The sequence below is a fragment of the Dasypus novemcinctus genome, chromosome 21 (assembly GCF_030445035.2).
Source record: "Dasypus novemcinctus isolate mDasNov1 chromosome 21, mDasNov1.1.hap2, whole genome shotgun sequence".
NCBI classification, from domain to species: Eukaryota; Metazoa; Chordata; class Mammalia; order Cingulata; family Dasypodidae; genus Dasypus; species Dasypus novemcinctus.
In genome coordinates, this window is record NC_080693.1 from 46,389,356 (window position 1) to 46,403,555 (window position 14,200).

Here is a 14,200-nt window from a genome sequence, read left to right on the forward strand (position 1 = left end):
CTGGTTTTAAATTGCTGTGTTTGTCCTTATCTAAATTTTAGATGTTTCTGTCTTCTGAAAACAAAATAAAATTAAATACAGGGAAGCGGACATGGCTCAACTGATGAAGTGTCTGCATACCATGTAGGAGGTTCAGGGTTCGATACCTAGGGCCTCCTGGCCCATGTGGCAAGCTGGCCCATGTGCAGTGCTGCTGTACACAAGGAGTGCCATGCCATGCAGTGGTGTCCTCCGCGTAGAGGTGCCCCATGCTCAAGGAGCGCGCCCCGCAAGGAGAGTCACACTGTGTGAAAAATGCAGCCCACCCGGGAGTGGTGTTGCATACGTGGAGAGCTGATGTAGCTAGATCATGCAACAAGAAAAAGAGACACAGATTCCTGGTGCCGCCTGACAAGAATGCAGGTGGACACAGAAGAACATACAGTGAATGGATAGAGAGAGCAGACAATGGGGAGGGGGTGAAATAAATAAAAGCTTATTAAAAAAATGAAATACAGATTGAATTTCTCTCTTTCAAAATAAACTGTTTTTTTTTAGCAGTAACCAAAAAGCATATACATTTTCTCTAGCAGATGTCTTTTTTTTTTCTTCACTTCCTTTCCAACACTTCTTGTTTTCCATTTTTTTTAATTTTTATTTATTTATTTATTTATTTATTTATTTTATTGACTTTGTAATAATATTACATTAAAAAAATATATGTGAGGTACCATTCAACCCCACCCCCCCACCCCCCTTCTCCCCCCCCCAACAACACTCGTTCCCATCATCATGACACATCCATTGGATTTGGTAAGTACATCTTTGGGCACCTCTGCACCTCATAGACAATGGTCCACATCATGGCCCATACTCTCCTCCATTCCATCCAGTGGGCCCTGTGAGGATTTACAATGTCCGGTGATTACCTCTGAAGCACCATCCAGGGCAGCTAGCAGATGTCTTAAAACAATATTTTGAATATATTTTTTTGAAGATTTATTTATTTCTCTCCCTTCCCCCCCACCCCGGTTTTCTGTTCTCTGTGTCCATTTGCTGCGTCCTGTTTCTTTGTCCGCCTCTGTTGTCAGCGGCATGGGAATCTGTGTCTCTTTTTGTTGCGTCATCTTGTTGTGTCAGCTCTCCGTGTGTGCGGCGCCATTCTTGGGCAGGCTGCACTTTCTTTCGTGCTGGGCGGCTCTCCTTACGGGGCACACTCCTTGAGCGTGGGGCTCCCTTACACGGGGGACACCCCTGTGTGGCATGGCATTCCTTGCATGCATCAGCACTGCGCATGGGCCAGCTCTACACGGGTCAAGGAGGCCTGAGGTTTGAACTGTGGACCTCCCATGTGGTAGACGGAAGCCCTAACCACTTGGCCAAGTTCGTTTCCCGAATATTTTTAAATACCATTGTGAATGAGTATACTGAACATGTCTTCTAGTTGTGATATCCTTTTGCTTAAGTATGTTGCTAAAGAAATAGAAGGGGTATAATAAATACTTACATAGTTTCAAAACCAGGAGATAGACATTGGAAACAGTATGAAATGAATATTGAACATATGAGACTAAGATTTTGAGTTATGGGGTGTGTGTGTGTGTGTGTGTGTGTATTTTAAGATTTATTTTTTATTTATCCCCCCCCTTGCCGCTTTGCTAGCTGTCTGCTCTCTGTGTCCATTTGCTGTGAGTTCTTCTGTGTCTGCTTGTCTCCTTTTGTTGCATCGTCATGCTGCCCCAGCTCTCTGTAGGCTTGGGCTGTCAGCTCTCTGCAGGCACGGGCCAGCTTGCCTTCACAAGGATGTATGGTAGATGGGAACCCAATCGGTTGAGCCACATTTGCTTCCTGGTGTATATTTTTTAATGCAATTATATTCTGTTGCGAAGCTAATATTGTTATTTAGAAAAACCACTTTTCTTTGGTGTTTTGTTGCACTAACATAGTAACTTTATATATCATTGTATTCTTTTAGCTCAGCTTTCTGGAGAAAGTAAATATACAGTTCTTATAAGTATTCTTATTAATTTTTGGAAGGAAAGGAATGGATGATATATGTTCATTTTTATAGTCCCTCTCCCTTATTGACAACCATGCTAAGGGGAGGGAATGTTTGAACTTCTCTTGTAGTTTTGTTGTAGTTTCCCTTAAGACTCCATTTAACTTATATTTTTATTATAATATATAGCATCCTTCAAAATAATAAATTTTGCCTGCTATTTCATGACATATATGGTTCTTCATGATCTGCCTCCTAGCGGCCCTGTCATTTTGAGCTATTAGGGAAAAAAAATTCCTTCCTTCATGAATTCTTTTCTAATTACTGCCTGGTTTCTCTGTTTCCTGACATAGCTGAAACTATTTGAAAGAGTTGTCTCCACTCCATTTTGTAACTGATATTTAAGAGTTAAATGATTATGTTTATTGAATTACTATATGGATGCTTTTTACATTCTAATATATTGTAAAGTAGCCAAAAGTAAATACCTGAAATTACTGAAACTCACTAAACTAGAACCCAGACTCCTTGATCTTTGATATTGATTGTAAAACTATATAACCTTTTTCTTGTGATTATAAAAACCTTGTGTCCTCTGCCTTACTCCAGGGGCTTTTTTGCCTGTAGAGTGCCCTGGCATTGCCTGAGGACAGAGGAAAAAGCACATGTCCCTCCCCAGTAAGAACCTGCTTTCTTTTGGGGTCTACACATTGAGCTGACAGGAAATAGGAGACATGGACCCTTGCGTCCTCATTCTTGTGATCCTGACTCGTGTGTTATTTGAACCATGTGTTCTGATGCTTGTGAGGGGTGACCGCAAGTGCGTGTGAGTGCAGAGAAAGCCAGAGACTCCAGTGTGCTGCTGACGGCAGACATGTCAAATCAGGCACAAGGCACACCGTTTTGTTATGGAATAGTTTACAATCGGTAGCGAAAGCTTTCCTAACTGGAGTGTTGTCTCTCATCATAGAGAAAAATATAGATAAAAATAATGAAAAAAAAACCTCAAAAAACCCTTGTCACTGGCCCCTACTTATAACCTCACCCCATACTTTTTTATAACTTTGAAGTCTTATGATAGCTGCCCATTATTTTTTAAATTCTTATTTATTTTTCTCCCTATTTTATTTTTTTATTCTTAAAAAAATTTATTGAAGTATATCACTCACACACACACACATAAATATGTAATAGTTGTGAACTTACAAAACAAACATATATAACATCATACAAACTCTTATCACTCACCTTACCACCAATAACTTGCATTGTTAACCTTTTTAACTGATTAAAGAGCATTGTCAAAATATTACTACTGAACGAAGTATTTTCCTCCAACCAATCCTATGATTATCTTTATATCACTTATATATGAACACACATAAACAATTAAACTTACAAAGCAAACATACATAACCTCACACAGGGGTCCCATACATCATTCTTCCACCAACACCTTGCATTGTCATGAGATGTTTGTTCCAAATTATGAAAAAATATTGTCAAAATCTTAGACCTTATCTTACATTTGGTGTGTTTTTCCCCAATCCACCCTATTATTATTTTTTAAATGTATTTTTTATGACATAATTTGTAAACTTATAAAACAATCATGCACATGTGCAGAATTCCCAAACAACACCCCTACATTAGCACACCATAACGTGGTGTGTTATTTGCTGCAGATAAAATAATATCATCTGATTATTACCATATCCATAATGTACATTTGGTTCATATTTTCCATTCTGCCTCAGTGTCAACACAGTACATCTTTCACATAGATACAAGAGTAGTATATTATTACTACTAACCACAATCCATAGGTCACTCCAGCTGTATTTTTCCCATGCTTCTCTACATTCCCAACATCCTGCAGTAGTGATATACATTTGCTGTAGCTAACAAAGGACACTCTTGCATCTGTACCATCAACCACAATTCTCATCCACCTATTGGTTTACTGTGCTATCCAGTTCCTAGATTATTGTCTAGCATTCTGTCTATTGGCATTTACGTAACTAGACTATCATTTTTAGTCACATTCCCATTATAAACTAGCTGTTACTCACTGTGTGTTACCATCCACTCTATATATTTCCACACTTTTACAGGAAAGCTAATTAAAACTTCTACATACATTAAACATCAGTAGTCCACTCAGTCCTCCTCTTATCTCCTTTTAAGAATATACCACCTACCACCAGGTCTTCAAGACCCAGAAGGAGATATTTTCTAATATTCCAATATTTTCAAGATATTTTCCAATAATTTCTTCTAGAAGTTTTATGGTTCTTGCTTTTATTTTTAGTTTTTTGATCCATTTTGAGTTAGTTTTTGGATAAGGTGTGAGATTGGGGTCCTCTTTCCTTCTTTCAGCTATGGATATCCAATTCTTTCAGCACCATTTGTTGAATGGATTTTTCTGCCCGAGCTGTGTGAGTTTGACCATACCTGTGAGAGTCTGTTTCTGGACCATAAATTTGGTTCCATTGGTCTGTTGTGTCTGTCTTTAGGCCAGTACCATGGTGTTTTTACCACTATAGGTAGGTATTATGATTTAAAGTCTGGAGATGAGGGTTCACTTTTCCTTTTTATGATGTTTCTAGCTATTCAGGATTCCTTACCCTTCCAAATAAATTTAATGATCATGTTTTCAATTTTTTCTTTAATGCTAGTGGAATTTTTATCAGAATTGCATTAAATCTGCATATCAATTTCAGTAGAATTGACATCTTAATGATATTTAGTCTTCTAATCCATGAGCATGGAATGTTCTTCCAGCTATTAAGGGCTTTTTTGATTTGTTTTAACACTGAGTTGCAGTTTTCTGAATACAAGTGCTTTACATCATTGGTTAAGTTTATTCCTGACTATTTGAGTTTTATCTGTCATATTTTATTTTCACCACTCTTTTGACACTTCTAGTTACTTTTATTGATATAATCTTCATTTCTAGACTCTCTTCCAGGTCCCTCTCTCCTTTTTTTCTTTGCAGGTTCTAGCACACCCTTTAGTATTTCCTGAAAATCTGGTCTCTTGCTTAGGAATTCTCTCAGTTTTTATTTATCTGGGAATATTCTAATCTCGCCCTTATTTTTGAAATACAGCCTTGCTGGATATAAGATTTTTGACTGGAAGTTTTTCTCTTGTAGTATCTTAAATATATCAGACTGCTGTCTTCTTGCCTCCATGGTTTCTGGTGAGAAATCAGCACTTCATCTTATTGGATATCCCTTATATGTTATGCATTGCTTTTCTTTTGCTGCTCTCAGAATTCTCCCTGTCTTTGGCATTTGACATTCTGGGATGAGTATGTGTCTTGGAGTTGGTCTATTCAGATTTTTTCTGAGGGGAGTATGTTGTCCTACTTGGACATGGATATCTATGTCCTTCAGTAGGGTTGGGAAGTTTTCTACCATTATTTCTTCAAATATTCCTTCTGCTCCTTTTCCCTTCTCTTCTCCTTCTGGGACACCCAAGACCCATATGTTTGCATGCCTTTTGCTGTCATTTAGTTCCCTGAGACCTTGTTCAATTTTTTCCATTCTTCATCTGTTCTTCCGTATGTTCACTTTCAGAGGCCATTTCTTCAAGCTCACCAATCCTTTCTTCTGCCTCCTCAAATCTGCTATTATATGATTCCAATGTTTTTAAAATTTCGTTTATTGCACCTCTCATTTCCAAAAGATCTGCTATTTTTCTGTGTATGCTTTCAAATTCTTTGTGCTCATCCATCTTCTTAATATCCTTAATCTCTTTAGCCATCTCATTGAACTTATTAAGGAGATATGTTTGAACATCTACGCTTAGTTGTCTCAACTCCTTTATGTCATGTGAAGGCTTATTTTGTTCCTTTAACTGGGCCATAGCTTCCTATTTCTTGGTGTGGATTGTAATTTTTTGTTGGTGTCTTCTTCGCATCAGGTTTACTTAGAGTATTTTTGTCTGGGTGTAGTTTTTCTCTTTCGTTTAGACCTTCCTATCCTTTCTCCCTTGCTGGTAGTGCAGTAGGAGCCAAGCATGTAGTTGGTGCTCTAAACTGTGGAGGCTCAAGCTGCCCTCATTGCACCAGGGACCAATGAAGCTTCTTCCAACTTTCTCCTTTGCCAGTGGTAGGGACAGAGTCACAGCTGTGTGGAATAATCCAAGTGCAGGCCTAGACTGTAGTTGTCCAGAGAGACTGATGAAGCTTCATACCCTTTCTCCCTTTCCTGGGATGGGGATGCACCTACAGGTGTGGGCATCAATCTATGCAGTGTAGGTCCAAGATGACCGCAGTTACCTTGGTAGACTTCTCATTTTCAGTGTATGCCAACCAAAGTTACCTGTGCAGTCTGGTGCAAGACTCCTCAGCCTCCTCCCTGCCACAGCGGGGTTCAGCCTAGTCGAGGGCTGCAGACTGATCTGCATGGAAGAATCTGGTTCCTGTGGACACTGAGAGATGTAGTCAGCCTGGCTTCCCTTAGGCTGGGGCTGGAGTACAAATGGTGGCTACTGGCCTCTTTCTGACTTGGGCTGGTTCACACCCCAGCTGTTCCCAGTGTTATATCTTAGCCAGCCAAGTCTACCCATCAGTAGACGAAATCGGCAGCCAACTGTCTTCTCCTCCCCTGTTTCTGGGAAATGAAGCTTCCAATTCCAGCCCTAGAATAGCTCCTGGGGCGGCTCATGCCACCAGAGTAGGATAATCACCGGCCTCCGAGGCTTGCCTGGTAATTTCCCGGAGAGGCTGGCGCAGGTTCCCGCACCTTCCTTCCTGCTGGAGGTGGCACTGGGGCCTAGGCTAGAGCTGCAATCTGACCTGGATGGAAAGAAGCCGGTCCCCACCAGCACTGGGATTTTCAGTCCGACCCGCTTCCCCTCATGCCAGTCACGGAGTTAAGATCACGGCTCTCACCCTCTTTCTGATTTGGACAGGCTCATACTTAGTTGTTCTCAGGATTATACTTTTAGCCTGCTGAATTTACTCCTCAGTAGCTGAAATTGGTACCCAACTGCCTCTTCCTCTCCCATTTTGGGGAAGTGGGGCTTTCAATTCCAGCCATGACGGAACAGCTCTGGAGGCGACTTGTGCCTCCGGTGGAGGATGGGCACTGGCCTCTGGGGTGTCGAGCCTCTACTTCCAAGTCTTTGTCTCCTCCTTCCACTACTTCAGTGATGTTGCAGGATGCTCTTCTGGTTTCCTGGAGCCCCCAAACAGGTGCTTCAGCTAGCTCCAGGAGCTCTGGGTGTTTGCTAACTGCCCTGTAGCAGGAGCTGACTCTAGCAGCTCCTTACTCTGTGGCCATCTTGCTGTTCTCCCCCTATTTTTTTTTTTTAATTAATTAATTTATTTTTAATGTTACCTTAAAGAAATATGAGGTCCCCATATATCCCCCACCCCCTCAACCCACTCCCCCCATAACTACAGCCTCCTCCATCATCATGGGACATTCATTGCACTTGGTGAATCCATCTCTGAGCACTGCTGCACCACATGGTCAGTGGTCCACATTACAGTTTACACTTTCCCCCAGTCTACCCAGTGGGCCATGGGAGGACATACAATGTCCAGTAATTGTCCCTGCAGTACCACCCAGGACACCTCCAAGTCCTGAAAATACCCCCACATCACATCTCTTCTTCCCATTCCCACTCTCAGCAGCTACCATGTCCACTTTCTCCATCTCAGTGTTACATTTACTTCCACTATTAATCACATTAGTTCCAGAATAGAGTATCAGTAAGTCCACTCTAATCCATACTCTATTCCTCCATTCTGTGGACCCTGGGATGGCTGTGTCCACTCCACCCCTCTATCGAAGGGTGCCTCGACTCCAGTTGGATGATGGATGCAATTCTTCTGTTTGCAGTTGTAGGCACTCTTGGCCCCCTGGTGTGCTGGTTGACCTTCATCACCTCCCTGTTAGCTGGCTGGGGTAAGTCCAATAAACCAGAGGGTAGGAGTTGCAAATCTGTTGAGGCTCAGGGCCTGGGTGTCACATGGACAGTCCAGAGATTCAAGCCCCCTGAGTATACACTAAACCCCAGCGCCAACCACAGGTCCAGTAAAAGTGACAGGAGAGGCTTGTGAACAAAGATCACACCTGAGTCCAACTCCATCACACTCAGGATCACAAACTCCAAAGTAGGGCCAACTGACATGGCACTGAACTCCATCTGCCATGACCATAGAACCTGTGGGTCTCTGTAGCCCTAAGAAGAACCAATACCTGGGGTTGTATCTACTTTAGCTGTCTCTGGGACTCTGCTGAGGTGTGCATAAGGGCGACCCCTCTGATGACCTCCCGGCTCTTTTTTGGAGACTCTTAGCCATATAAACTCATTTGTCCTTTCCATTTCCCCCTTTTATTCAGGGTCAAAAAGCATTTTTAAGTCCTGATATTACATGTAGGCTGAGATATTCTGCTGGCCTGAGTTGATCCTTTTATTCAAGGTCGTTCTCCAGCCACATCATCAGCTGCTACTTGATAGTAATCCCTCGGTGCTAGGGAGGCTCATCTCAGGGAGTCATGTCCCACACTGGGGGGAAGGCAAGTCATTTACATGGCTGAGTTTGGCTTCAAGACTGGCCACATTTGAGCAACACGGAGGCTCTCAGGAGATAACTCTTAGGCATCCTGCAGCTCTAGGCCTAGTTCTTATTTCAGGCCCACAGGCCCACAAGCATAGTCATTAGCATCAAGGGTTCATTGTTGAACCATCCCTATTGTTTTTCATGAAGGAACTTGAGAGAGCTCTGAACTAACCCACTCCATTCCTAAACTAGATGACGCTAGATCTAACCAAAATTGGCTTACCTGGCAGGCACAGTAGCTTTTGTGACTAGGCGTGTAATCAATCTGAGTAATTGGATTATCTCTAACTTTCTCATCTCAAGGCATTATAGTCATTAGCATAAACCTGTCTGTCTCTGGATACCATAAAATTCTCAGAATTACTGCAGGTTGGGGAGACACATATTAGACTGATAGGCCATCTGATCTCCTTGCTTTTCTGCTTAGCATTAAAACTCTTGCTTTGAAACCTGGGTGTCTCAAGAATTGGGTCTTTGGAGTGCTTTGGGCAGAGAACCCCCTACTTTTGCAGTTTATGCTAACTGCCTCTTTTTAACCCTTAAAATCTTACAATATAGGTATGCTGATTCCCATGTTTCATATAAGGAAACTTGAACTCAGTCACCTTTCTTTTTTTAAAGGTTTATTTATTTCTCTCCCTTTTCCTCCCCCCCCATTGTCTGTTATCTTTGTCTATTTGCTGCGTTGTTTTTGTCTGCTTCTCTTGTCGTCAGTGGCACGGGAATCTGTTTCTTTTCCTTGCTTCATCTTGTTGTATCAGTTCTCCATGTGTGCGGTGCCATTCCTGGGCAGGCTGCACTTTCTTTCGTACTGGGCGGCTCTCCTTACGGGGTGCACTTCTTGCGCGTGGGGCTCCCCTACGTGGGGGACACCCCAGCGTGGCACGGTACTCCTTGTGCACATCAGCACTGCACATGGGCCAGCTCCACACGGGTCAAGGAGGCCCGGGGTTTGAACCACTGACCTCCCATGTGGTGGACGGATGCCCTAACCACTGGGCCAAGTCCTCCGTCTCAGTCATCTTTCTGATGTCATGTGGTCACAGAGTGCCAAAGCTAAGAATCAGTCTCAGATAAGAATGTTGTTAAAAGCTTATGCTTTTTCCATTTTAATGAGGAAGAGGAATTAATTCTTAAGTTGAATATGGGGGACATTTTTCTAATGATGTTCCATTAATTTAACTTATGTAGTATTTGTTGTATCATTGCCTCCTACCTTTGGTTTTTTTTTTTTTTTTTAAGACTTATTTTTTAAATTTATTTCTCTCCCCTTCTCCACCATCCCCCCCTCCCCCCCCACGGTTGTCTGCTCTCTGTGTCTATTCACTGTGTGTTCCTTTGTGTCCGCTTGTAGTCTTGTCAGCGGCACCGGCAATCTGTGTCTCTTTGTTGCATCATCTTGCTGCATCAGCTGTCCGTGTGTACTTCACCACCCTGGGCAGGCTGCACTTTTTTTACGGTGGGCGGCTCTCCTTACGGGGTGCACTCCTTGCATGTGGGGCTCCTCTACGCGGGTGATACCCCTGCGTGGCACGGCACTCCTTGTGTGCATCAGCTCATCACATGGGTCAGGAGGCCCTGGGTTTGAACCTTGCATCTCCCATGTGGTAGACAGGCACTCTATCCATTGAGCCAAATCTGCTTCTCCTACCTTTTAATTTGAGTCACTTCCCCGCCCCCCCACCCCAAGTATTGAAATTGTTAGGTTTATTTTGTGATTAAGTTAGATTATGGACTACAGTGTTAAAATGTCACAAATATTCAAAGAAGTTAAGCATCACTCTAGCTAGGAATAGGCACGAAAAATTTAGGGACATAATCAGTGGACATTTCCATGGGACAGGACAAGGAGAAAGGGAGTATATGAACAAATGCATAAATACGCTGAGAGTTGTAAAATGCAGCCATAAACCTGGTTTGGCTGGATAGAGGGGGGCGTATTGAAAACATGGTATGGCCACTTTCTAATGTGGTTCCATCTTCTATAGAACTTAAAATCTTGCAGAGCAGGGGAGGTGAAAAAATACGTCATGATAATAAAATGTTATAAGCATGAAGAGGCAAGTATAGGTTGCCCTGGAAGTGGTATCTAAAATAGTCTGCAGAGAATCAGGGAAAATTTCCTGGAGGAGGTGACATATGCACTGAAATCTCAATGAGTAGAAGTAACCAAACTAGGAGAGGTGATGGAGAATATATGGGTAGAAGAGGAAAACATAATTAAAGATTTAACTTTGCTGGGTCATAGGATGAGACAGAAAATGAGGAGACGAGACATGTCGGCTGAGGCTTGTTCTGGAGGGGAGCTAAGAATAGCAGAAGAGGGCCTGGTCTGAGCAATCTTTCAGGGAAAGAAACCTGACCCAAATCTTGTTTTGCTTAAGAATCAAAGAAGTAATATTCCAAGGATATTAAGAACAGAGAAATCCTTTCCATCTGCTGTTTTCCTTCTCCAGCTTTGTTTTCTTTGCTGCGAAATACCACCTTTTTCAGTCATCTTCAGTCTTTGATTTGATTGAAATATTCCTTAGGAATTTTATTTCTCATGTTCTTTTAAAGAAGTAGGAAGGAATAAACAACAGATATTGGGAGTACATTGTTGAGAGTTCATTGGATTATAATTAGTTATTTGCATCTGAGCCTGTTTGCAAAACAGTTAACACATAAACTTGTTGAACCATAGAGCTGTTGTTGTGTTTTTTTTGTTGTTGTTGTTCATTTTTTTTTAGATTTATTACTTACTCTCCCCTACCCCCCAGTTGTCTGCTCTCTTTGTCCTTTTGCTGTGTGTTCTTCCGTGACCGCTTCTATCCTTATCAGCAGCACCAGGAGTCTGTGTTTCTTTTTGTTGGGTCATCTTGTTGTGTCAGCTCTCCTTATGTGCGGCACCATTCTTAGGCAGGCTGCACTTTCTTTTGCGCTGGGTGGCTCTCCTCACAGGATGCACTCCTTGTGTGTGGGGCTCCCCTACGCAGAGGACACCCCTGTGTGGCAGGGCACTCCTTGCGTTCATCAACACTGCGCATGGGCCAGCTCCACACGGGTCAAGGAGGCCCAGGGTTTGAACTGCAGCCATCCCATGTGGTAGGTGGACGCCCTAACCATTGGGCCAAGTCCTCTTCCTGAGCTGTTGTTTTTTGGAAGAATATTCAGAAAGTCTTAGCATCTCCTTTATAAATGGTATAGAACTGCTCCCTAACCAATAATAATTTAAAACATTAAGTTAATAGAATTTGTAGGGTAGTAGGTATTGCTATCTTCTTAAAACCTTTTCAAGTAGATGAGGAAGCCAGTTTACATAGGTTGTTAAGATTACTTACTGTAGTATAAAATCTTTAAGAGTTAAAAAAAAGTTACTCTATTTTTTTTTGTATTTTATCTAATTTATATGTCCATAATGTATATCTCTCAAAATTAAATTGCTTATTTAGAAAGGAATTTAGTAGTACCTTAAACCTCGTCCGGATTTAAGGTAGGAAAGTTTGTAGTAAATCATCACTATCGATTATTTTTGGAGGTGGGAGTGACAGTCTTATTATCTTTGTGAGAATTAGCCACATTTTCCTTATTATATCCAGTTAGTCCTAGGATTGTTTCCTTTCCCATGAGACAGCATCTTCTTCCTTTTTTTTTTTTTTAAGATTTATTTGTTTGTTTATTTCTCTCCCCTTCCCTCCCCCCGCCCCCCATTTGTCTGACCTCCTTGTCCATTTGTTGCATGTTCCTCCATGTCCGCTTCCATTCTTGTCACTGCCTGGGGAATCTGTGTCTCTTTTTGTTTTGTCATCTTGCTGTATCAGCCCTCCATGTGTGCAGTGCCACTCCCGGGCAAGCTGGACTTTACTTCGCACTGGGCGGCTCTCCTTATGGAGCGCACTCCTTTCGCGTGGGGCTCCCCTACGCGGGCGACACCCCTGCATGGCACGGCACTCCTTGTGCGCATCAGCACTGCGCATGTGCCAACTCCACACGGCTCAAGGAAGTCATGGGTTTGAATCGTGGCCCTCCCATGTGGTAGGCAGACGCTCTGTCCGTTAAAAAGCCAAGTCCCCTTCCCACCATCTTCTTTTTAAAAAAACAACTGGAATTTGAACTTAGTATCTTGCACATGGGAAGCAGGTGCTCAACCACTGAGCCACATCTGCTCCCCTATCTTCTTTTTTTTCTTTTAAATTTAATTTTATTAATCTTAATTTTTTCTTGTGGTAATATATATACACAACATAAAATTTCCCATTTTTAACTGCTTTCAAGCATGCAACTCAGTGACTTTGATTACATTCACTAAAACCTTCCCGTAGACACAAACAGAAACTTTGCACCCATTAAGCACTGAGTCTCTCCCCCCGCCCCTACTCCTGGTAACCTGTAATCTACTTTCTGTGAGAGAGAAGCTTCTTAGCATCTATTTTGGGATGAGTTCTGTTCCTTTGAAACTTTGTCCCTGTGATAATAGTTAGTGTGAGACAGTAGATTAGCTGCTATTTTTGTTAGTACCTCTATAATTAATGCAGGCACTAGAGAGTTAAACTCATTATGAAACCTTTTTTTAGAAAGATTAAAGGTAAAGGATCTTTGAATTTTTACTTCTAGAAATCTTTTTGACAGGGAATATCAGTGGGCTGTTGAATTGGTATAGTGAATGTTCAATAAGTTAATTGAGTTCTGAAACTTGGAAGGTAATTAGAATAATTACCTTTGATGTATAAGAATTCAGTATTTAGATATTAAAATAATGGTGTTTTTAAAATGAAAAGAAAGTTTTTATTTTTTTATTTTTTTGCCTCCCTAGCGCTGGCTGACGGAACAAAGAGCACAATGTCCTCATTGCCGGTAAATATTTTCTTACAATTATTTGTAAGTTTGGAAAGTAATAAAATAATGGGGTCATAATGTGCCCTCGGATTCATAAAGACACGTTCTTTTTGCAATCTGCCACAATTTTCCTCTTTGTGAATATAGTGGGAAGAAAATAAGCAGCCTGCCTTGATGAAGTGTAGACTAATTTATCTGCCTTAGAATTAGGTAGAATCCATGTTAATATATTATACCCTGCCTTCCTTCATAAAATCATTGTGTAACTTAACCTTTATAATTAAATAATAAAAACAAAAGTTATTTTTTAATTTAAAACTGTATTTTCTGATTTAAAAAGAAATCCAGAGAATTCAGATAAAGATAAACTAAAAAGGTTTTTGTTTATGATACTCTCTACTATATCTTTCATGAAAGACCACTTTCAGAAGAAATTGTTAGGTTTGTTATGTATTCTTCTAGACAGTTTTCTGTGCATATACTGGTAAATATCTTTATACATATATACACTTTCTTAAAACACGGAAAGATATAATACTGTTTTGCAACTTGCTTTTTTCATGTAAAATATGGTGGATAGTGTATCTTAATAGTTTATACACATACATCATTTTTAAAAATGGAGTACTTATCCACTTTATGAATATATTATCATTTTTTATATCAATCATATTAAGGTACATTTAGATTGTCTGCTGTTTTGGTTATTTCAAATACTGATGACAGACTGCCTTGAAGAAAGGGTTTTAACATTTTACACGCCTGACAACAGCTCTGAAAGCTCTTTTTCCTTTTATTTTTGCCAATGCTAGATATTATCAATCTGT

At 41.1% G+C, this 14,200-nt stretch overlaps 1 protein-coding gene and 1 non-coding gene across 8 annotated transcripts in view; both read left to right on the forward strand.

Annotated features, from left to right (window-relative positions):
- The window catches only part of TRIM37 (tripartite motif containing 37), a 223,966-nt gene that overhangs the window by 24,652 nt on the left and 185,114 nt on the right, over positions 1 to 14,200 (forward strand). For all 7 annotated transcript variants that reach the window (XM_071210891.1, XM_058283891.1, XM_058283895.1 and 4 more), the window contains one exon: positions 13,351 to 13,391. In XM_071210891.1, the coding sequence (XP_071066992.1) occupies positions 13,351 to 13,391 (41 nt within the window). The remainder of the gene's footprint in view (positions 1 to 13,350; positions 13,392 to 14,200) is intronic.
- Positions 2,568 to 2,701, forward strand: LOC111766495 (small nucleolar RNA SNORA49). The gene has a single exon (XR_002798530.1). It is a non-coding gene; the product is annotated as a small nucleolar RNA SNORA49 (small nucleolar RNA).